The sequence below is a fragment of the Hydractinia symbiolongicarpus genome, chromosome 11, assembly GCF_029227915.1.
Source record: "Hydractinia symbiolongicarpus strain clone_291-10 chromosome 11, HSymV2.1, whole genome shotgun sequence".
Taxonomy (NCBI): Eukaryota; Metazoa; Cnidaria; class Hydrozoa; order Anthoathecata; family Hydractiniidae; genus Hydractinia; species Hydractinia symbiolongicarpus.
The window spans coordinates 10,951,979-10,975,352 of NC_079885.1; the positions used below are offsets into that span (position 1 = coordinate 10,951,979).

The 23,374-nt window shown below is 32.3% G+C and overlaps 1 protein-coding gene across 4 annotated transcripts in view; it reads right to left on the bottom strand.

Moving 5' to 3' along the window:
* Positions 1–23,167, bottom strand: part of LOC130614068 (uncharacterized) — a 40,771-nt gene extending 17,604 nt beyond the window's left edge. For 3 of the 4 annotated variants that reach the window (XM_057435465.1, XM_057435464.1, XM_057435463.1), the window contains exons 1-30: positions 22,986–23,150; positions 22,656–22,751; positions 19,371–21,465; positions 18,793–18,922; positions 18,261–18,515; positions 17,825–17,892; positions 17,598–17,718; positions 17,210–17,296; positions 16,042–16,107; positions 15,475–15,546; positions 10,428–10,555; positions 10,102–10,177; positions 8,518–8,685; positions 8,324–8,387; positions 7,959–8,233; positions 7,697–7,777; positions 6,710–7,624; positions 6,461–6,568; positions 6,128–6,354; positions 5,437–6,035; positions 4,840–4,969; positions 4,636–4,744; positions 3,469–3,532; positions 3,122–3,252; positions 1,970–2,043; positions 1,709–1,807; positions 1,337–1,458; positions 1,129–1,211; positions 806–921; positions 475–569 (exon numbers count right to left, since the gene is read on the bottom strand). In XM_057435465.1, coding sequence (XP_057291448.1) covers positions 475–569; positions 806–921; positions 1,129–1,211; positions 1,337–1,458; positions 1,709–1,807; positions 1,970–2,043; positions 3,122–3,252; positions 3,469–3,532; positions 4,636–4,744; positions 4,840–4,969; positions 5,437–6,035; positions 6,128–6,354; positions 6,461–6,568; positions 6,710–7,624; positions 7,697–7,777; positions 7,959–8,233; positions 8,324–8,387; positions 8,518–8,685; positions 10,102–10,177; positions 10,428–10,555; positions 15,475–15,546; positions 16,042–16,107; positions 17,210–17,296; positions 17,598–17,718; positions 17,825–17,892; positions 18,261–18,515; positions 18,793–18,922; positions 19,371–21,454 — 6,547 coding nt within the window. In that variant the 5' untranslated portion in view covers positions 21,455–21,465; positions 22,656–22,751; positions 22,986–23,150. Of the gene's footprint in view, positions 1–474; positions 570–805; positions 922–1,128; positions 1,212–1,336; positions 1,459–1,708; positions 1,808–1,969; positions 2,044–3,121; positions 3,253–3,468; positions 3,533–4,635; positions 4,745–4,839; positions 4,970–5,436; positions 6,036–6,127; positions 6,355–6,460; positions 6,569–6,709; positions 7,625–7,696; positions 7,778–7,958; positions 8,234–8,323; positions 8,388–8,517; positions 8,686–10,101; positions 10,178–10,427; positions 10,556–15,474; positions 15,547–16,041; positions 16,108–17,209; positions 17,297–17,597; positions 17,719–17,824; positions 17,893–18,260; positions 18,516–18,792; positions 18,923–19,370; positions 21,466–22,655; positions 22,752–22,985 lie in introns of all 4 variants that reach the window. The other variant, XM_057435466.1, reaches the window with a different exon arrangement.
* Between the last annotated feature and the right edge of the window lie 207 nt (positions 23,168–23,374).

The following is a 23,374-nucleotide window of genomic DNA, read 5'->3' on the forward strand; positions in this document are numbered from 1 at the left end:
AACTAACTTCAAGATGTAGAAATAATGCGACTCATGAAAATCAGATGAATTATATTTATCAGCATAGGTTTCTCAGATATATGCTTGTCTAAAAATCATCATCATTTTTGGTAAATAACACCAACTAACTTCAAGATGTAGAAATAATGCGACTCATGAAAATCAGATGAATTATATTTATCAGCATAGGTATCTCAGATATATGCTTGTCTAAAAATCATTATCATTTTTGTTAAATAACACCAACTAACTTCAAGATGTAGAAATAATGCGACTCGTGAAAACCAGATGAATTATATTTATCAGCATAGGTTTCTCAGATATATGCTTGTCTAAATCATCATCATTTTTGTTAAATAACAAACTAACTATAAAAATAATAAGCGATCAGGGTGCCAACTTGAATCCTTAAAGTACTCATTCTATCCCTTATTTTGTTACAGCAGATATACACTGGAATCACAGAATGCTTACCAGTTTGCTTATTTTTCCGAGATTTATCAACAATCTCCTTAAAAACTGACTCAGGATCTAACAAAACATGATATTCAGTGCGCCAAAGACCATGCCTAAAATAGAATTTGAATTATTATTTTACGCTGACATGGCCTATCCAATTTCCCCTTACATGGCTAGGTTGACCCGTAGCTGTGGTAAAGACACTTGTCTAACAAGCTTGTGATTACAAAGCAAAGCTTATAACCCACAAGACAATGCACTATTTTGTGAACCAAAGAATAACAGATAAAGAAGATTGGAAAGTTTTCAGTACAACCTAATAACGTGTTTAGTAGCACAAACTCACTTAGCAACTCCTTCCAGTAGTGCTTTATCATGTTTTCCAGTCACCCACCAAGTGGGAAATTCCATTGATTTTTGACACAACCTTAGACGTTCTTCTAACTTGCTATGTACAAGAACCTTAAAGAGACAAAATAATCAATATGCAAGATGAAAACAATGACAATTAGTTTTGAACTATAGAGAAGCCACCAAAACTTAAATCACTCTTGGTGGCAATACTGCAATATTGAAGTTGATCAGCTCAATGTTGACATCATTACTTTCAGTAGTCTAACATGTATAAACCATCATTTCAAACTTGTATATTATCCTAACCAATATTACCTGTTCACGTATTTTCGAAAGTAATTTAATACGTTGAATACAACGACTGGCTCTTTCCTCTGATATTTCTTCTAATTGACTTCCTAAAGAAAATTTTCAACAGCAATATTTCCAAAATGAATTTTTAAACACCTCACTCCTTTAAGATTTTTATGGTAAACCTAAATTATAGATACTGCAAAATTATAGATACTGCAAAATCATTTACCTTTATACTTCAACATATCTTCTTCAGTGGATCTACCACAGACTTTTCTGCACATTGCCATAAATTCTTCATAATAAGCTGTCAAAGTTCCATTTTGTTTCTTATCAAGTTTAGCCATAATTCTAAAAATTAAACTTTATTGACAAAAAACCAAAAACAAGCAAAAAAAAAAACAAACAAAAAAAAAACAGGTAGTTAATTTGTAATTTTAACTTGAATGCTTTATTTTTCAATTTTATCAAATATTACACATGCTTATTCCATAACGTATGTTACATATAGTTGAAAAAGTCCCTGGTGTATTTTACACATGTAACTTTATAAGTTAGATAACAAAACTTTCTTTTTTTACATTTACTATCGCAACATTACCTAAATTTATCCCAGTTATACTTCTTTAGCGTTCGATTATATACAACACCATAATTAGAAATGATTCTATAAAAATCTGATTCTTCTCTTCTGGTCCATCTGAAAAAAGAATGGGAAATTAAAAAAACTACTAACACGAATTAACACTAAGTTGCAAATAACTTTAATGCAAGTACTACAGAAGGGTATCTGCAAATGTAGATAGAGTAAACCACACTATAAAATAATTAGTAAATCTTGTCAGGGACAATAGGAACATACTTCTGTTGCATTTCAGCCTTTTTTCTCTGACGCTCAATAGCAATTTGTGCAAGTCTTTCCTGCTTTTGTTTATCCTAGGGAAAACAGAAACATGTGTTTTGAGATAAAGAAAACTGCAGAAAAAGATGGAATACAAAAAATGTACATTAACAGGAAACACTAAAATATTTTACATGTGAGCATTTTACACCCAGATACAAAATGTTGCACTTTTCTCTTTCACACACACAATATTAAAAAATGCAAGAAAGTGAATGCACTCCAAGCATAATGAAGCCAGGAATATTAATAATAACATTTCTGGACTTTTTATTTGAAATAATTTTACTTTCCTTAAAAATGTTGCAATTTTCTCTTCCACACACAATACTAATAAAAATGCATGGCTTATTCAAAAAGCTTTTTTATTCCATGAAAACGAATTCACCCCAAGCATAATAAAGCCAGGATTATTAATAATAACATTTCTGGACTTGTTCTTTGAAATCTCTTTACCTTCCTTAAAAATGTTGCAATTTTCTCTTCCACACACAATACTAATAAAAATGCATGGCTTATTTAAAAAGCTTTTTTATTCCATGAAAACGAATTCACCCCAAGCATAATGAAGCCAGGATTATTAATAATAACATTTCTGGACTTGTTCTTTGAAATCACTTTACCTTCCTTAAAAATGTTGCAATTTTCTCTTCCACGCACAATACTAATAAAAATGCATGGCTTATTCAAAAAGCATTTTTATTCCATGAAAATGAATATACTCCAAGCATAATGAAGCCAGGAATAATAATAATTACATTCATGGACTTTTTATTTGAAAATATTTTTCTTTCTTTAAAATGTTGCAATTTTCTCTTCCACACACAATACTAATAAAAATGCATGGCTTATTCAAAAAGCTTTTTTATTCCATGAAAATGAATTCACTCCAAGCATGACAAAGTTAGGAATGAATATCAATAATAACTTTTATGGATTTTTACTTAAATATTTCCCTTTTTTCTCTATTCCATGAAATCCAGTTCACACAAACAATTGTTCAAGAGGTTCGTCACTTGAGGTGTAACTAAACTTTCGCTTAACAATACTTTGACGTTTAACTGATATACTGTATAATCAATTTTAAAATAAAAATGTAACTTTCAATTCTACCTTTTCGGCTTTTATAACGTCAAGATACTCTTTTTCAGTAGATCGAAGAAAAGACGACACTAATCGCCTCAACCTTGTGTTCATGTCTGTAGCAAGTGGCCATCGCAATGCAGAATTGGTTGAATTTTTCACTAAAATAAATTACATGGCAGTCAAAAGAATCCGAAGTAATTCATACATATGTTTACCTCCCACAAAGTTGGGCTTATATGAAACACCTCGAAAAGTTGTCTTTTTTAAACTGTGAATTCCCAGACAACGTTATAAGATCTGAAATTGAGTTGTTTTATCATGGGAGGTAAGATTATGACTAAATATAACTACAGTCTTGTTAACATATCACTTACCATCAGCTTGTTGATCTTTAGATGAAGCAACAGAAGCTGGTGATGCAGTTAACGAATACGCCTCCTGTAAAAGTGTTTTGTTAGAAAATAGAGTCTGAAATTTAAACTTGCTTGATATACTTAAAATAGGACTTTGGAAAAGCATAAGCAACAAAGTAAAAAAAAGTAAATAAAAATAGACATTGTTACAAGGTCATGGAAACAGGGGAAGTGTGAAAAACAGCCCTGATTTTTAATAGAATCAAAAATGGTGTCATATCTGCATACAAGTTTTTTTGTTTAACAATAAATCTTTATTGTTAAAGAAAAAAACTTGTTATTAAAGTTGGTACTTGTTAAAAATATTGCAATGATGATCGCCGTAAGGAAAAGAATATGACGTCATTGGGAACACAAATTACATTATTTCGCTGGATCAAAATTTCCTGTTGTATGTTTGTTTTTGCTTTTCACTTCAACATAATAATATTTATAAATATTAAAGGGTCAAAATTTTGTTTTCTAAAAAATCTGAAAAAGGCATATAGAATCAATTTTACTTAATGTTTGATCATTGGAACTTGAAATTTATGCTGGCAATACACTTTCTGTTGAGAACTCTAAAAAAGCTAACAAGAACACAAAAAAATTAAATTTTTTCTGTTTAATTTAAAAATTTAACAAGCATTTATTATATATATTTTAAGCTGTTTTCTTTTTCCTAGTTTCAAATCATTAATTATTATAACAATTATTATTCATGTCCCTCTCCATCATTAATTGCCAATTTGTATAGTACTAGTAATATGAAAAACAAATAACCTTGATCAACCTTTGTGAATAAAAAATATATTTGTGCATAATAATCTTAACTGGATGAAAAGAAACTTCAAGTAGGAGTCAAGGACAGGAAAATTAAATAAGCATACATTGTGGGATAAAAATTTAAAGACTAACATTCATTCTAGAGTATTTTTCAAGGTTTTTTTTGTTCTCAATAAAGTAAAATAATATCACAACATCCAAAATAATATCACAACATCCAAAAAAAAATAAATGCTTTTTTTTTAAACTTTTAAATAAGAATCTCTTCCAGGGTAAAAAAGTGGTGCCAACTGACGGATTAAGGATGTAAAAAAAAAAAAAAAAAAAATAAAATAAAAAAAAATAAATAAATTAAAATCAAACCTTTTCTTCTTCTGATTCAATCAGGGAGTCTTCTTCATCAACATCTTTTTTTAATTTGCTCTTTTTTTTCGTAAAAACTGAGAATTCAGGATCACTGGTATCTTCAGTTCTACATAACAAAATTAGTCCATGATAAAAATTTAAAAAAATATTTACCACAAATTCCACCAGAAAGAAATTTGATATAAAATGTAAGCAACATACCGTTCAACGGAAGCTGGGTTATTGATGCTGTCTGGAGATCCTGGGACTTTTTCGTTGAACTCAAATGGACCAAGTTTGTGATAAAATGATAAACATGGGTCGTTCCGAATTGAACGATATTTTTCGTAACCTTAATAAAATTAATTGGCCTCTTGAATCAAAGTGAATAACTAAAAAGTTTAAAAAGGAGTAAAGGGTTCTGCAACAAAACCAACATTAAATTGAAAACACACACACAAAAAAAGTGCTGATCAGGATGAAGAAATCATCAAAACATCAGTAGTCTAACATGTGAAGACATCATCTCAGCACAACATAACAAATCATATGTTATTACCAGTAATTTGAAAAACAAATAGACTTTTAACAATAACATCAAAACATATCTGAGGGACTTTGTTTTAGTAAATACAGAAGTACTAACCATGGATAAGCTTTATTATGGAAAAACTAAACTTACTAAGCAGGTAATGTTTACATATGAACTTTACCATCCTAATTTTCATCTTTTTTAAATTAACATAGAAACAAGGAAAACTAATAAGGAATACTTCATCAGGGTTGACTTATCAGATTATCAACTAAAAAGAAACTAACCATGTTTAAAGGTACCCATCAACAGAGACTTATCTGCTGAATCGTCCCACCAAGCAGCAGGCAATTCACCATCAACAGGCGGCACTGTGAAGTTAACTTCAACCAAAGGTTTCCCTTCCATAATAGGACCAGCTGCCTCCTTGATAATGTCATGATGCAAACAATGTAGAAATCGGACACGAGTCATGATCTTATTGCAATGGTGTAACAAGTGTTTTCTATACCCAGCATCAATGATTAATGTATCTGGATCTACTGTTAACCAATCGAGACCACATTCAACAAGTGCAGGTTTGCTGTACTGATGTGTCAGGCGTCTTAATGCATTTCTGCCACTATTTCCTCGTTTACGTCCACGAATTCCTTTAGTGGGAGCAGATCCCAATATCTGATTTGTGATGTCTAACTTATCATTTTTAACAGGTGCTTTACGGACAGACTCATTTATTAAATCAACAAAAAACTGTTTACTTCGTTCGTCAATTTTGTAATGGCGATAACAAAATGCAAGAATAGTTCGTGAGATTGCTTCAATATCAGCATGACGAACTTCCTGGCGAAAATGAGCATGTGATATTATTTCTTGCCAACGTGACCATCTATCAAATAAATTTTTTTTGTTTCAGAGTTACAAAAATATTATTGGAAGCATAAATATAAAAGCACAGATAAAAAACAAATGCCAACTTACCCATAGATAAGTAACATCTTCTCCACTTTAAAGCATTCAACACGGGTCCATGCTGCACGCTCAATGGGTCCCAAAGAAGCATTTTTACCAGAGCGATTTGATTTATGAGGCTCGTATGTTTCATCATCAGATTCCAGATCAGACATTTCAACAGTTGCATCACCATCATTCCCAAAACGTTTAGTTTGCTTGCGCTTACGTGGTTCATCAACAATGAGCTGCTGATCCTACATATAAGAAAGAAGTAACAAAATAAGGAAACAAAAGAATCACATCTTTATATTTTAATATAAATTGGGCAAAAGTCGAACACTGAAAGATATGCAGTTTTACCTTCTCAAGCTCTTCTAAATCAACAGAAGCTTTTCTCGCCCACTTTTTCCAAAAGTCTGGATCATCAAGGTCAATATCCTGACGAGCCTTATCAGATACAAAACTTGCCTGAAAATAAGTGTAAAAATTTAATTGTTGACAAAATGATAATACAGAAAGTAAAAAAAAAAAAAATAAAAATAAAAAAAAAATAAAAAAAAAAAATAAAAATAAAAAAACAGTATGAAAATAAAAGTATCAACAGTTTACCTTAGCAAATGTTGAACCTTTTCCTTCACCTTGAATCTGTATAATTTGTGTTCTTCTTTGTAGAATTTGGTCAATGTCCTCTTCGCAGAAATTGTTAGCATCTTCGTCATTTTCCATAACAGCACCATAAGCTCCCTTTTTTAACAACTCCTCAACTTCTTTTTTACTCATAGCTTGTTGACCAGAGGCAGAATTGTCCTTGTTGTTCATATTCTGTAACACTGCTTTATCCAACCCTAATTTCAAACTTGCCCTATCAAACATTTCACGCTCGTATGTATTTCTACAAATTAAACGATAAACTTTCACAGGTTTTTCTTGACCGATGCGATGACACCTAGCTTGTGCTTGGAGGTCATTTTGTGGATTCCAATCACTGTCAAATATTATAACAGTATCAGCAGCAGTTAAGTTAATACCCAGTCCACCAGCACGTGTACAAAGCAAAAACACAAATCTATCTGAGTCAGGTCTACAAAAACGATCAATTGCTGCTTGTCGAACATTTCCTTGCACACCACCATCAATTCTTTCATATAAATATCTATTTGATAGCAGATAGTCCTCAATTAAATTCAACACTTTGATCATTTGTGAAAATATTAACACTTTATGTCCACCATCTTTGAGCTTTGGTAACAACTTGTCAATTAAAACCATCTTGCCAGAAGATTCAATCAGGGCTTTCAGTTGTTTTGAATTCCTTTCAGGATCGTCAGATGTAGACAGATAATCTGATACTATTTTATCTTCTGCACCCTTTATTAAAAAAGGGTGATTACAACATTTTCGCAATTCCATCATTGTATTCATTAAATTTGGTAAGTTTGCATAGCCACCACCTTTTGCCAAAAAGCTGAAATTCTTTTCGAGAATTGCTCTGTAGAACTTTTTCTGGATTGTTGTAAGCTCAACCTAAACAAAGCAGGAAAATTAGGCAAATGTGATTAATTTTGATAGAACGAAATTTACCATAACAATCAATACTTCAACAATGGTTTCCTCCTTAGCAGCTATATTCTGATCAACATCTTCCTTCAATCTTCTCAGCATCATAGGTTTTAAAATCTAGTCAAGCAAATAAGAAAGCATTTTACAATTTAACAATATGTACACCATTGTAGATCAATATACAGAAAACCTAAGGTATTTCGCAGAAGAACTTTGTTATGCATCATGTGAATCAGTCCCGTCTTGAAACAAAACATCACAGAAATACTAAGGTGACCACAAACCGAAACTTACTAACCTGTTGCAGTTTTTCAACTTGGGCTTCTGTTTTTAAACTACCAAATTCATACATGAACGCTGCTTGTGACGGGAAACGAGTTGGCTCCAAAAAGTTTAACAAACTAAACAATTCTTCCACATTATTTTGTAACGGCGTTCCAGTAAGCAAAACTACGTGATCCATTTGTAAGTTATTCAATCCCTCCATTAGCTTACATTTTTGATTTTTTAATCGATGGGCTTCATCAATAATCAAACAGCGAAATGGGATAGTACTGAAGAATGAGTTAGCACCTAAAAGTATGTTATGACTTATTAGAAACAGCAATTTTTTAGTATTATAATGAATGGAAACCATGTCACAATGGGCCAAATAAGACATACTTAAAACCATTTCGTAGGTGGTAATGATAGCTTCAAACTTGTATATTGATGTAATGAATTCACCCTACAACAAAAAGGGAATAAAATGTTTCTATAATAATAGCCTTCGTCTGTCTGTTACTGAAACACCAAATGCAATATAATTTCCACAAAACAAGCAGCGCTTGGGGAAAGATATTAAGCAAAATATTTACATTTTCATTCTTGTAGTACATTTCATACTGCTGAATATTGTTTCTGCTTAACGCACTACCATGGTATACAATAGCATTAATATCAGTCCAACTCTCAAACTCTCGCTGCCAATTTGCAATTGTAGATAATGGTGCAATAACAAGAAATGGACCACGAATGCCATATTGCTAAAATAAAACCAGTATTGGGTAAGAAAAATTGAAGTCAACAACTGTATTCTGGTCAACAAATTCCTCAGGAAAAAAGAATAAAAAATTTCAAGTCCTGTTTTAAAACATAAAAATGAATGTCTAAAACTACAGGGTTTTGCAACTGAGAAAATTATGGTATCATGAAGCATTTCAAATGCATATTGAGGATAAAAAAACATCTACCTTAACTAGAACACTTAAGGTGGCAGTAACCCTTTTAAAAATCAGAATTTTTTTTTTTTACATAATTAGTTATGAAAGGTTATTTTCAGACTATATATCCATATTTTTTCTGTTATAACACCCTTGTCACGATTTTATAGCTAAAATACGATTATCTTTCACCAAAAATATTCAGCCTCAAAAATTACTCTTTAAAATAAAATTCATTATTATTATTATTATTATTATTCCAAATATTTATACATGATATAGCCACTTCAGTGTTGGAAACACTGTTATCAATGTGGGTCCTGTGTTCAGAATGTATACATTCGGTATACACCGGCATTACCTACCCAATTTCCCTCACATGCCATGGGTTGACCCATAGCTGTGGTAAAGACACTTGCTAAACATGCCCGAGCTGTGGAGCGAAGCACGGACCTTGTGATAGCGAACTCCATAACCAAAAGGCCACGCGCCATTAAGAATAATATAATAATAATTAATATAATAATAATAATAATTATTGAATAATTAATTAGTTTTGCCGAACATAGTTTATGTCTACGCGCTTGTGAAATTGTGCAGAAAGAATAACGCAATTATTAGAGAGAAACGTTAATAACAACAAAGATGGCACATTATGTAGAAATTTAATACAATTTTCATTATGTTACACTGCACGAGCTTTAACTTTCGATAGCATTTTTGTTTTCCTTTAACATTTTCAAACATGCTTGGTGAATCATGCAGCCATGATACGGTGTGCGAAAATATTTTTGTTCTGAATATTTTTCTTTTAACAGAGTTTGATGCAGCAGGGAATGCTAACAAAAAATCTTTTAAAAAAAAGGAAAGGCTTATTGTTAAAAAAGTAAGAATGAACAAAAAACTCTGCACACCGTTTTAACAGGGTTTACCCAAGGTTCATTTAAAAACAGAAGCTGGTGAAAAATAACGAGATTGTAAAAAGTTGGAGCTGGTAGAAGCCGATTTTTTTCTTATTTATGATACATTTTTAAATAGAAATTTCTGCTGACTCAGCAATTTTGGTGTTAAGTTAAAATCATTTCATTATGTATCAAGACCTATATTTTTAGGAAATAGTAAAAAAAAAGGTTATAAATAAAACAGAGTAAATAATTCAGCTATTTGGACAATCATAAAAGGGTTACTGCCACCTTAACTAAAATCAAATATCAGAAAACATTTGAAAAAAGATTTTACCTTGATGGCACACAACAAAGAAATGCTTTGAATTGTTTTTCCTAAGCCCATTTCATCAGCCAAAATGCAGTTCATTCTATGACAATATATAGATAAAAACAACACATTTACATTAAAATAAACTACTAGAATTTGCTGTCACTACTGCAGCTACCATCATTGCCTTACAGACAGAAAGTCAGGTATAACATAACAAAATATAAAACATTTTTGTGTTATTGCACGTTGAAATAGCAAATCTTCTGTAATATCACTTTCCTGTTACTTCTGTGTAAATTACAAGGTGCTTTTATTTACTCACAAAAATGAATTACAAAAGTACTAACCCTTTAAACCAACAAAATGTGAGCCAGTTTAAACCTTCTAACTGATAGTTATGCAACTTGTTCCCATTCTTGTATATTGGTGATTGAGTATAATTTCGCCATTCTGATTCATGAGGACGTTGCATATACTACAAAATAACAAAACAAATTGGAATAAAGGAGTTCAAATAACAAGAAAGGACTGAAAATAGTTGCATTAAACACTTTCATTAAACAATACTATAATTGACATGGATCTTTTTTTTAAAACTAGACATTTCTCAACATGGTAGAGTTATACATCAAGGTTCAGTCCCGTCTTGAAACAAAACATCACAGAAATGTCAAATATTTTAATTGCTTTAAAATTAATTGCCTTTCATACTCTTGCAAGGCGGCCGCTACATAAGTTTATTTCGTCCTGCCCTTTTAATTCATTTAAATTTATGTTGGCAAAAAAATGCTGCTATGATTAATAATACTATTTGCTTTATGTCAGCAAATCCATCAATTCTTTATTTTTTGTTTTGGGATTGCATGCTTCCACCATGATTAACAGTGGCACTTAAAAAAATAGACCAAAACATTTTCTAAGTTCAAGTTACATCTAAATTAAATAAAAAAACCCAAAATTTTCCAACATAAAAAAAAAACAATTTTTTTGTTAACAGGTCTGTATTTGAATTAGACAAGCTGGGAGAAAAATTTGGCGATATCCAAATTTTATTTTGGTCTTGAGTCAATCTTGATAAATCTATGCATAAATTTCAGAGTAGAAAAAACTAATTCCCGAGTTTAGGTTTTCTATATAATACATTAAAGAAGTAATCAAATCAGACATTTCTCAGCATGGTGGGGTTATACATCAAGATTCAGTCCCGTCTTGAAACAAAACATCACAGAAATGTCATCTCAGACTGTCAGCAATGCAGCAATTACATAAAGTTTTATATGAAAACTGTGGTCTAACTTTTTTAAATGTCTGCATGATGCAGTGACTAGGTAAAACTTATTTTAGAATGACCACAATAACGTTAGGGGGCAAAGGGAAAATTTTCATGTGCGCACCATGCAACATGTACCATAGCTTGCACATGAAAATGTTTCTTTTTGCTGCAGAATTGTCTTATAAAAATCTTTGAATTCTAATTTCTTAAACGCTTTAAGTTAAAGTACGATTCAGTAATGGCAGCAGGAATAAGGAGAGAAATTGTATTGGCTTTACTTTTCATAGAGGTTGAATTTAGTAACCAGATCTTGCTTTATGGCTTCTTTTTGTAGTATACATCACTACTATCCCACACAGGATTTATTTTATAAAAGTTGATTAAAATTGTCTTGTCCTCCTCAGATAGCTCTTTATTTTTGTCCAACATTTTTACTCTTTCTCCCATCTTCTCTCTTCACTTATGTTAGACTTCTCCAGAAAAGCAATGTTTACAGTTTTTTGCATTTTCGTTGGTCAATACACTATGACTCAAATAATTTTGCAAAATATTTGTTGCTTGATATGGGGACACGAGGAACAAATGTGTCGCAACAAAAATTTTGTCCCAGGACATGTTGCATGGGGACACAAGCAACATTTACTATGCAACAAAATGTCCATCAAATTTTATTCCAGCAGCACCAAATAGATCTAGATCTATTTTGTCCCGGAAGTTGTGGAGCAAAATTTATATATTTTTGCTCCATTGCAGTAAAAAAAAAAAAAAAAATGGGACACAAGCAATTTTTGTCATGCGTATGCAATGAAGCAATGTTGCCTAGCACGGCATGAAAATGTCCCTTGTGCCCCCTTAGCTTTAGGTTTGAATTTCTTCCTCAAATGACGCAAAATAGAAAAACAGTTCACACAACCCACATATGACTTAAATGCCAATTTAAAGTTCTTTCCACTCTATGTAAAACCAAAACCTACCAAAAAATAATTTTCTTGTTTCTCAGTTGTACTTAAAAACAGTTTTCTGGCTTGAGTGAAGGATGTTTTTGATTTATAGGAATTGAACTGTTTGTTTGTTTGTTTTACAAAACATAAGTACGATTTCTTATAATAAAAGACCATATAATACAATCAATGGTTAAAACGGAACTGTGTTGATAAGTTTCTATGTATTGCATTTAAAAAACGATAAAATAAAATTTAGACATTTCTCAGCATGGTAGGGTTATACATCAAGGTTCAGTCCCGTCTTGAAACAAAACATCATAGAAATGTCAAAAACTATTTTGAAATCTCAGACTGTGAGCAAGGCAGCATTTACTTAAAGTGTAATATATAAACTGTGGTCCATTCTCCATAAACGTCTGCATGGTGGAGTGGACACGGAAAACTTACTTCAGAATGACCACAATTAGGTTTGAATTTCTTCCTCAAATGACACAAAATAAAAAACAGTTCACACAACCCAAGTATGAAAGACTTAATTACATCATTATTCTTTCAACTCCATGTAAAACAAAACCTACTGAAGTAGATCAGTTTTTCTCTTTCTCAGAGCCTTAAATATTGGTTATTACTTAAAAATACATTTTTTACGAAATAATTATAATCAGAAAATATAACAACTTTTGTTAGAATTATCCTTAAAACTTGAAACTCACAACACAACTTTATTTCATCAAGAAGTTCACTTTTGTAAAGTTCGACACGTGATTAACCTGATTTCTGGACAATTTTTGTCATTTTTTCTTATTATGTAAAAACAGGAAAATATATTACATATTTTATTTGGCTATCAGAAACTTCAAACAGAATGCTAAAATTTGTTCTAGAACTAAAGAAATTGAATTTTTAGCAAATAGTTGTCTTTTGGACAAAAGTCAAGCTTTTAATGACATCAAAGAAAAAGTACTGACATAAACAAATACATTATTGAAACCATTTTGTTCCTTCACACTATATTTTTTAGTTAGTTCTATTGTTGTTTAGTTAAAAATGTAGGGAATATATATGAAAATTTCTGTGCAGTTAGATGTATGCCTCGTGCATTTACAAATAACAATTTGATGTTTAGCAGCTCATAATTGATAAAGAAGCATTTTCAGTACAAAAATTATCAACAAACATTTCAGACATATGCTTGTCTAAATTTCATCATTAAATGCATCTTATTTTTTGGTTTTAACACATTTCAGATTAAAATTAAAAAGATTTTAGGTATCTGACTTACTAGAGGTAAAAAAAACAACATTACAGGGGGTTCCCACCAGAAAAATTTTTGTAATCCATGCATTAAGATGTCATAAGTGACTCCTTTAATTAGACTTTGCAACTACATGGGTGCAAAGTAAGATTTAAAGGTTAACTAAATTATGGAAAGTTGAATGCTTAAACAAAACTTGTGCTGTTTTATGTCAAAATATTTCTGTGCATGTGCTGCAATTTGCATGTGTAGTTCAAATTAGATTTGCTATGACAAGTTATTTATCGCACAATAATTGATTTTATTATACCCAAAGAACTATCATGCAACTGTTATATCATGTACATGTGAAGATTTTAAGAGACAGACCAATCATTGTTCTATTTATGAAAAAAATTGTATAGGATTTAAAATTACACTTTTAAAGTAATTTGTATTTGTACGATTTTTTGCATGTGTGCCTGGAAATTAGATTGATCAAAAGTGAAATTAAATGATGTTACAAATGGGTGAAGGAAATTAAAAACCAATTAACTTTTTTCCAGCCGCATCATATTACACTTTAAACTTTTTTTTGCCTCAGATATAACACATCGTCATTGTACAGGCCTTGCCAAGAGTAGCGAGCAATTGCTCGCGCCCGCGTAAATGCTCGTTACCCGAGCATTCCATTGCTCGCGTAAATATTAACATTTTGAGATAAGTGTAAACGTTTTTCTCAAGAATTGATTTGTCTCCTGCACGAACGCTCAAACTGAAACTGAAAAGATATTTGGTGTGATTATTTTCCACCCATTGTGTAAAAGTTCATTCGCCATTTTGTAAAACGCTTGCAACACGGGCATTAAGGTTAATCTTTGTTGCGCATTCATTTTGCAGTAGAGAAGTGTGGGACATTTTAAATTGTGAACCCCAAACACGAGGTTGAGCGTCTACTGGTATAGCAACTCTCTCAATCTTTCCTTTTCTACATGTCCGAAATAGTATGCATGATTATACTGTCGTTTTCATAAATTTATTGTTTATTTTTCAGCAAATAGGAAAAATATGCTTCGTTTTCAAATTAAAAAAAGTCTTTATCCGCATGGTTTAAATAAAACTTCATTTGGAAAGTTCAGGTACACGTCTGGTACATAAAATTTATACAGAAAAAAAAGTATACCGCAAGGGGGTTTCGTTTTTAAAATTGTTTGAATAACAGTTGGGGCACAGAGAAAATAATCCATTAAATTTGGACCTGCTATGGTTTCCAACTGTTTCCTCAAATGAAGAAATTATCTACAATCAAATTCATGATAAATTGTCTGTTCCGCATGTAACTGCAGTTTTGCAGACTTGCGTCATCCGTGCTCTGTCGGCGTTCACTTCCGCATTAGTTAAAAACCGCATAGCTGGAATTCTTGTGTAAGACCTGGTTACCAACAACGAAGAAGCCAGGCAAAAGAGATTTATGTCTACGTAGTTTTCCAATAAGTCAGGAGTCGGTGAATTAGCTAGGATGGTCAGGTTGCCTATGAATAGGCTTGCTTGGGATTAATAGGACCAGGATTATTCAATAATTCTGAGACCTAAAAGTGTCTGACCAAGACGGAAATCTATCGGACGTTTTAACAGACAAAAGTTCTAAACAAGCCACGGACATGTCCGACCAAACTGAAAATGTGGGAGGCATTTTAATCACAAGCCTGAAATGATTTGGGTGCGTGCCAAGGCGCAGGCCTCTTCTGAAAAAGATGCCCCGAGAGACTAAATGTACAGTTTTTTAGCGAAAAATATGGCGAGCAAAATTGCTTGCGTGGACACTCTGACGCGAGCAATTAATTGCTCGGGAGGTTATTTGCTCATGGCAAGGCTTGTTGTAAGGTTATAAAAATGTCTTTCTGATCGTTTCTGTTAACTAGCCACACAATAAATACTCATACCCTTCTTTGATACTCGGGTGGGGGCTTCTTTAATTCTTCGTAATGCTTAATTATAGCCTCGTCTATGTTCATCTAATAAAAACAAAATCATATTAAATTAATATCTTTTAAGGAATCATACTGGACAAGGTAGATATAGTAAATTTCTATCTTAAAATAGTATTTGGACAAAACTGTATGAAAAACTTTTTGATGATGCATTGGGAAGTAAAAGTATCTCCAGTCTATTTGCAGAAAGTGGAAACAACAAGAAAAGCATAGAGAGATGATCTTTCTTATCTGGACGTTATTTTCAAACAAATCAGGATGCAGTTGTTTTTTTCAAACTAACCTCTTTTTATTGAAATGTTTAATAAAGGGAAAACTTCTACTAGAACTTTTAGTACCTATCTGGGTGCAAGGGAACACCCCAATTTTTTTTCTTATATTCAAAGGTTTTTTGAATAACAAAACAATGTTACAGAGAAAGTATAATCTACTTTTATCAAATGTGAATGACTATCAACAAAGATGGTTAGTTTACTTCTAAAACAATATGGTACAGAACTATATCAATTCATAACATACCTGTAGCTCCCACGTGCTTTCTTCATATGGCAAAGCTCTCCACTTAACAAGATAATGATAAATTTTCTAAAAATAAGACCATACACTTCAATAGTTTGGATAAAGTCTTTAGACTCTTGGGAGCATGAATTGGCATAGCAGGCAGGCAAAATAACATGCTGTCTAATGGTCATAATTCACAAAATCATTTAACTTTGAGATATTGAAATAGAAGTTTCATATGAAAATAAATAAATTCCCCGATGTTAAAGTAGGTGCTATTATCATTATTTTTTACCCTTTCCTAAAGATACTCTTATCAAAAGGTCCTCCGAATGAGGTCCTAGCGCATTTAAAGCTTCTATTTTAGCTATGGAAGGTATACAAGCATGACAGCTGCTCAACTAGACAACCGACTAAAAAAACAATCTTATTCTCATGTTGGTAAAGTAAGTTAAAGTTGGTAACAAAAAACAATAGAAATTTTAGATTTAAAAGTTGTTGCAGAGATTTATGCTGAGAGTTAGCAACTGTAGAGGTAAATGCCAATATGATAAAGATTTAAATTAGGTTCACAGGGACCCATTGTGCAAAAATCAATATAAAAAAATTGAACACTTTCAGTTTAAAAAATGTCAACAAACAATTCAGACATATGCTTGTCAATATTTCATCACTAAGTGAGAATCAAACAATGAATTTATTTAAATTTCTACTTCAACCAATTAGTTGTCATCTTTTAATTTCACATAGATCACCACTTTTTAACAAGTTTTTATAATTTGTCATTTGCCAACTGTTGTTATTTTCTACCTTGTAGTAACCACTAGAAAGACTTCAGCACTAACTCTCGAGGTAAGGAACAATAACACAAACTTCTTTTATTTCATTTTGTTAGTAGACCAAAAGCTTATCTGTAGTATTTAGTAACTTTTTTGATCAACCGTGCTGGATACAGAGGGACTAAGAACGACAACAAGCAGTGGTTTAGAGGTGTAATATTGTAATGCATATGTCAATCATTACACTTCAAAACAGGTACGAAAATAGACCTGGCGTATTACGGTAAAACGAGGCTCACGAGAAGACCAGAGAAGACAGTAAAAGGATATTTTTTTTTGACAAAAAGGTAAAAAAAATAATCTGCCGACCGGCCGACCCTGCAACAAAACTACGAGGACAGCCTTACTTCATTAGTGACGGGGTCCGTGGTTGTTTGTTCATCAAGAACTCGATCAATTTCCAAGTAATCGGGATTAAATGGCTCGTCATCAAGCTAAATGAAAAAAATATATATAAATATGAACCATAAAATGGTGGTGGATGCTCATCCCTTTTAATTAACCCTTTTAATGTCAAACTTTTTTTATTTAATCACACACGTTAAACCTCAATAAAACACAAGAAACAGTCATTAAGCCTAAAATGATGACAATTACTATTGTCATAATGATTATTATGATAATAGCAAATCAAAAATAAAGATAGTGTGCACTGTATCCTTTTCGCGTATTTAGATAAAACTTGTGAAAACTAACAAAAATGATACATCACAAATTTCATAACTTAAAACATACTTCATTAAGAAAAGCATAAGACATATCTCGCTTTTGCTTGAACCGCTTGACCTTTGCATGAACTCTTTTGTCCTTCTTTGCAAGATATTCAACAGTTCCCCATTCACAATGCAAGTAGGAGCTGGAAAAACATAAAATAGCAATAAATGTAGTGTATTATAAATAGGTATGAGGATTACACAGTTTTTCTTATAAATGTTTTTGGAATAAGTAAAGAAAGCACATACTATCCTTTATATTTTACAAAAAATTCTTCAACATTTTTTTCGGATGAAGATTCTTCACCTTCTTGTTTCTAAAAAAAGGCATAAAGCAGTCTCTAAATGTATCTTAATGGAATAAATTGTAGACAATTCACAATATTGCTCTCTGATAGGTTTTAAAGGCCAAATTTTCCTACGGGCTGAAAAATAGGATTATACTAATAGTAAAAACAACACCAAGGCCTAATAAGAAGCATGGGGCTTTAAATAATAAAAGTCAAGTGAAACAGGAAATCTGACATTCTTAAACTTTCAATGCTTATGAACACTAAAGACGTAGGATCTAAAAAACATTTATAATTTATTACTCGCATATTTGGTGAAAAAAGTTTTACCCCAAAAAGTCAAATTGGATGAAATAACAATACTGCTTTTATTGTACAAGTCAATAATAACTTACTTCTACTTGCTCTGCTTGTACCATTCGCATGGCTAATATCTTTTCAATTATAGCTATTTCTCCTTCAGCTTCTAAATTTGGACGATATGCAACCAGCTGGTTAACACCACCAGATATAACAGGTTCAATAGCTTCCTTATCTGTTGCAGTACCACCTTCTTTTTCAACTTTGTTCTTCTCGTCTTCATCCGAAAGATTGTAATCAAAGTCATCCTTATAATTTTTTTTCTTAGTCCGCTCTCTTAGGGATCGTTTCTATGGAAAAAAATTTTAAAACTGTGTACTGTAAATAAATTATATTATGAGGCCAAATCCACTCCAAAAATATATATAAACTATCTTAAACGAACAAGGAGGTAGTTTGTAGTATTGCACGGATCTAAAATAACAGGGCTTGTACTGCTAAGCCCCCATGTTTTGTCAAATTGGCAGTCCAGTATCCCCCTAAAACTCTGTAAACATTGGTTTCAGGTCTATATTTTTCTCCAAATATATACATATATACACAATTACTGATTTAAAGCTTCCTTACCATTTCAGGATCATTGTCATTTTGTAAAAGTTCATTTGGTGCTAAATTATCAAAATCATCAGGATCAAAATCAGAAGCCTTTTTAAGTTCTTTAGAATTCTTTTTCTTTCTATTGGTGTTTCCAGAAGGGCTAAAACAAAAATAATAAAATTTTATATGAAAACAAGATAATACGTCATTAAATAATTTTTTGTTCGTTCATATAAAACAAAATTAAGGCTGTCAGTGAACTTTAGCACACGTATCAAAAGAACTTAAAAGGCTCTTTTCGCAATAAACATAAAAATAAAGTATACAGAATGGCATATCACACTACTTTATGATTTTTGTGTCACTTAGATCTTCTCTGGGCAATTTTATAGCTGTGCTATGGATACACGAAATGGGTCTATTCAAAAGCTAGTGACTAGTCTCTTAATAAGAACCTTAGTGAAAGGATACTCCTTGCCCAAGCCTCAACAGTTTCAAATTGTGGTAACTTGTGCAAGTCCTGGATCACTGACTTTACTTTCAACACATTTTCTAAATAATGTTTATATATGGCCTTACTTATTAAAAAAATATAGTTTTTTACTTACCGACCACCTTTTCCCTTTCCACCAACTTTACCAGAACCTTTGCCTGACTTCCCTTTTCCTTTGCCACCCCTAGGATGTTGAAAATTATGTAAACTAGGTGGCATATTAGAAAAACACGTATAAGGATTCATACTGGAACTAGTCATTGTTATTGTTGTAGTAAGGGCACTTTTTGGCAGAAAATCAGACACTGATAGCATATGCTGCGGGATCATTTGATTGTGCTGTGGAGCAAATTGAGGGTGATGAAATGGAAATGGTAAGAAAGGTTCATTTGGTTTCATAACTGGACGAAGTGGTTGAAGTGACTGATAGTATTGTGCTTGGTTATGTTGCTGCTGACTACTTATTGACAAACCAGGTTGGCTTTGCATAGACCCAGGTTCACTTTTTACATTGTTTTGTACTCCTTGTTCTAAAATTTGCTCTTGAAATGGTTTTTGTTGTGAATCAGTTAGTGGAAAATCTATTTTCTTTTCATCCTCTAGTTTAATATCAACACCAAGAGAATCGCTACCAAACAATGAAGACGCAGGAAACAAGTCAGAACCTCCTAAAAATGCTGCAGAAAATAAACTATCGTTTTTGTTTTCATCATTCAAAAAATTATCTTTATTATCTAAACCATCAAGTTCAGGTATATTTAAACCACTTTCCATCAATGGGTCTTCTAACAAATTTCCTGATGGTATATCAGTAGATACTTGTTGTTGTTGCTGTTGTGGATCATTGGATTGTGAAGTACTCAGTTGCAATGTATCACCTGGCTTATTAACCAGGTTTTCTGACTGTTGCTTGACTTCTTCATATTGTCGAAAGATGCTTTGATACTGTTGGGATAACAATTGTATTTGACTCGTAGTCTGTTCTGATGGCGGCATTAACTTTAGTCGATTTATTTGTTGTTGAATGTTTTCCATTTGAAGAAAAAAAGTCTGAAATTTTTGTCCTTGAGCTACAAAACTGTTGGTCGGTTTTTGTTTGTCAACAGGTGGAGACATTTGAAAACTTTGGGAAGGTGTGTAATTCATAGCTGCAGTGGCAACAGTTGGATTAGTTGCTTGAGCTGGATAGGTAACTGCTGCTGTGGCAGTGATAGAATTTTGCGCTGTAGTGTTAGGAGGTAGTTGCTCAAAAGAACTTACAGAAGAAGCTGGACTTGGTCCAAAATGTGTTAGCTTTGGAGATTGTGGTATGTTACTTAAGTTTGGTGATTGTGGTAAGTTATTAATTTCATTTGTAAAGTTGCTCATGAAATGTTGCTGATTTTGTTGTGGAGAAGGAAAGTTCATATTTGGGAGGTTTAAAGAATCCGAATTTAAATTAACTGGCTGTTGAGGAGTAGCTGAATATGGCGAAGAGTCTACAGTGTTTGCAGGGGGACTTCCAAACATTCTATTTACAAATTGTTGTGAATTATAAGTTGATTGTTTTTGTTGCTGTTGTTGTTGAACTAAAGGTGGCTGCCCCCTTAGTGAAGGTGGTGCTTCATCTAGAACTGGCATTTTTCTGAAAGGAGCTGGCGGCTGTGGGCTTTGCATTGGTGGCATATTATTCATCTGTAAAGGATCATCTGGTATGACTGCATTATGCATCATACCGATAGAGTTCCTGGGAGCAGTTTGCTGTTGCAATTGAGGCATGCCAGGAGGCATTCGAGGCCAAGAAGATAAATGTTGACTGAAACGTTGTCGTGTATTAAAGTCAGACATTTGTTGTTGTTTTAATCGCATTCGCATCTGCTGTTGCATGTTATATAACGCCATTTGATCTGGAATACCATGTCCCGCCATGCCATATGGATTTGGTCTTGGTGCTAACTGTCTTGCGAACTGTTGCAACCTTGCTGCAGAATTCTCCATTCCATATGGACTAGCACTTGGTCCATACATACTACTATATGGATTAAAGCGTGGCATAGATTGTTGCCCTGTTGGAGGCATCATAGGTGGGCCATTTATCATATCCAAAAAACTACTGGGATTTGAATTCATATTTGAAAATGTTGATTGGTTATTAAAACCACTTCCCATTGGCATCCCTCCATTGGATGGATCGAAGAAATTCATATAGTTAGGATTCATTTCGGTAGTGTCTAAAATAGAGAAAAAGTTATTTCTAAAAATAAACTCGGACTTATTGTATATAGCCTTGTTTCATTATTACAACCTGAGAGAACGGCTTAGTATCCAGCAGAATCCAATTTAAAATTCCAACAGTTTAAAGCTAACGTTTGAGTAACAATAGCCTTAAGCAGGGACTAAAGCTTTTTTGCTGAAAAAAACCAGAGCCAAATTTTTTTTGCTTACTAGTAATCATATTTCTCTTTACTCACTCCAGCAGGGGTTGCCAATTTGTTGACATATACATACAAAAAGTAAATAAATTTATTCCCTTTGTAAACAAAGAAAATTTTTTTGTTTTATATGTATGCTCACTACATACTGCCAGGCTTGTTTCTCACTATGGGCTAACAATGAGATACAGGTACCCGATGTATTCGTTTTATGTTCACACTATGGCATATTGTTAGCTGTTTTAGAGTTGAAAACCAAAACTAATGTGAAAAGGAAAAAAGATAAAAATTTACACATGTATGAAAAAAGAAAAGATTTTAAATCAAAAAAATAATATGGTCCTTGCATAACAACAATATCAATTATTCCAAAAGTTGCAATTGAATGTTAATACTGTAACTTTCCCATTAAGGTAGATCAGTTCAATAAATAAAAAAAAATTATTAATTTTAAAAACATAAATCAGTTTACGAGAGCTTATTTGAAGTTATGTAGCGAAAGCAGTTGCCAGATCGTTGCGAGAGCCGCTTGTTTGGATAATCACGTAATACTGATGGTTATGCACTTGTTATGCTGTTTTGAAATAATTAATTTAAAAAGTGACCTAATAGTGCAGCAGTGGCAAAAATAACTTTTCCCAATAAAGCTTAAACTGATACCTTTTTAAATTTAGGTCCCATTTTTTACCAGTAGGGTTAGGTATAGTTACCTCAAGTTGTGCTACAACAACAGCTCATTGGGAGTGCATTTTGCGTTGTATATGGACAAATTATAACCCTTAAAAATTCCAGCTTAACATATTTAACAGGCTTGTGTTTTACAGCAGCTGCTCATGCCATATCAACATGCAAGTTGTCTAATTATTATGTTAAAATCCAGTCTTCAGATAAACTGCAACAGTTCCCTAAATTTTCCCTGACATGAGTGTAAGTGCAAATATTCAAAATTATAGCTTACAATACTAGTTTATAACTTAAACTAAGCATACCTTAATTAGTTAACTAGCTACCAAGATGCAAACGATTTAAAAACCAGACGAGTTTTGTTAAGTGATTTCTTTGTATTATTATTGTCATCCCGCAAACTATAAAAATGTAAATAAGTGTCAAATATAATAGGTTGTCATCCGTTAGACATACTTATAAACAAATGAACATAACTATTTGGAATAGTCTCTCCAAAATTTTAATAATGGCTGCAGGAAGTCATAATGGATGTGGAAAATGCCTCGATGAATGCCGCAAAATCGAGAACACTGTGGCAAAGTATTGAAAATAAACATGAAAAAATTTTTAATCCAAGAGTGCAACAAACTAACCAGTAATTATGTCTGTACACGTTGGAATGTACCTATATTATCTTTAAACAGGATGACCATTATCAATCTACAAAAAATTCATGTAAACATTGAGTAATTTCAATAATCTTCTGTCCTCCATTTTATTCAGAGCATGCTATTCGTTCCTTTCGAGATGACATGCTCCTCAGAATCTTTCACAAAAATTAACCAATGAGATTGCTGTTGTAAAAAAAGTTCCCGGATGAACTCCCCCGCGAAGGCAGCCGTACAACGTCTTCGTGCTTAGGCTCTCGATTTGTAAACAAATAATAACACACACTTTTAAATTCTGTTTCAAAGCAATTTTTAAATACCAGTACTTTAACATACAGTATATAATATATTAGATGTATTTATTCCACAAATAT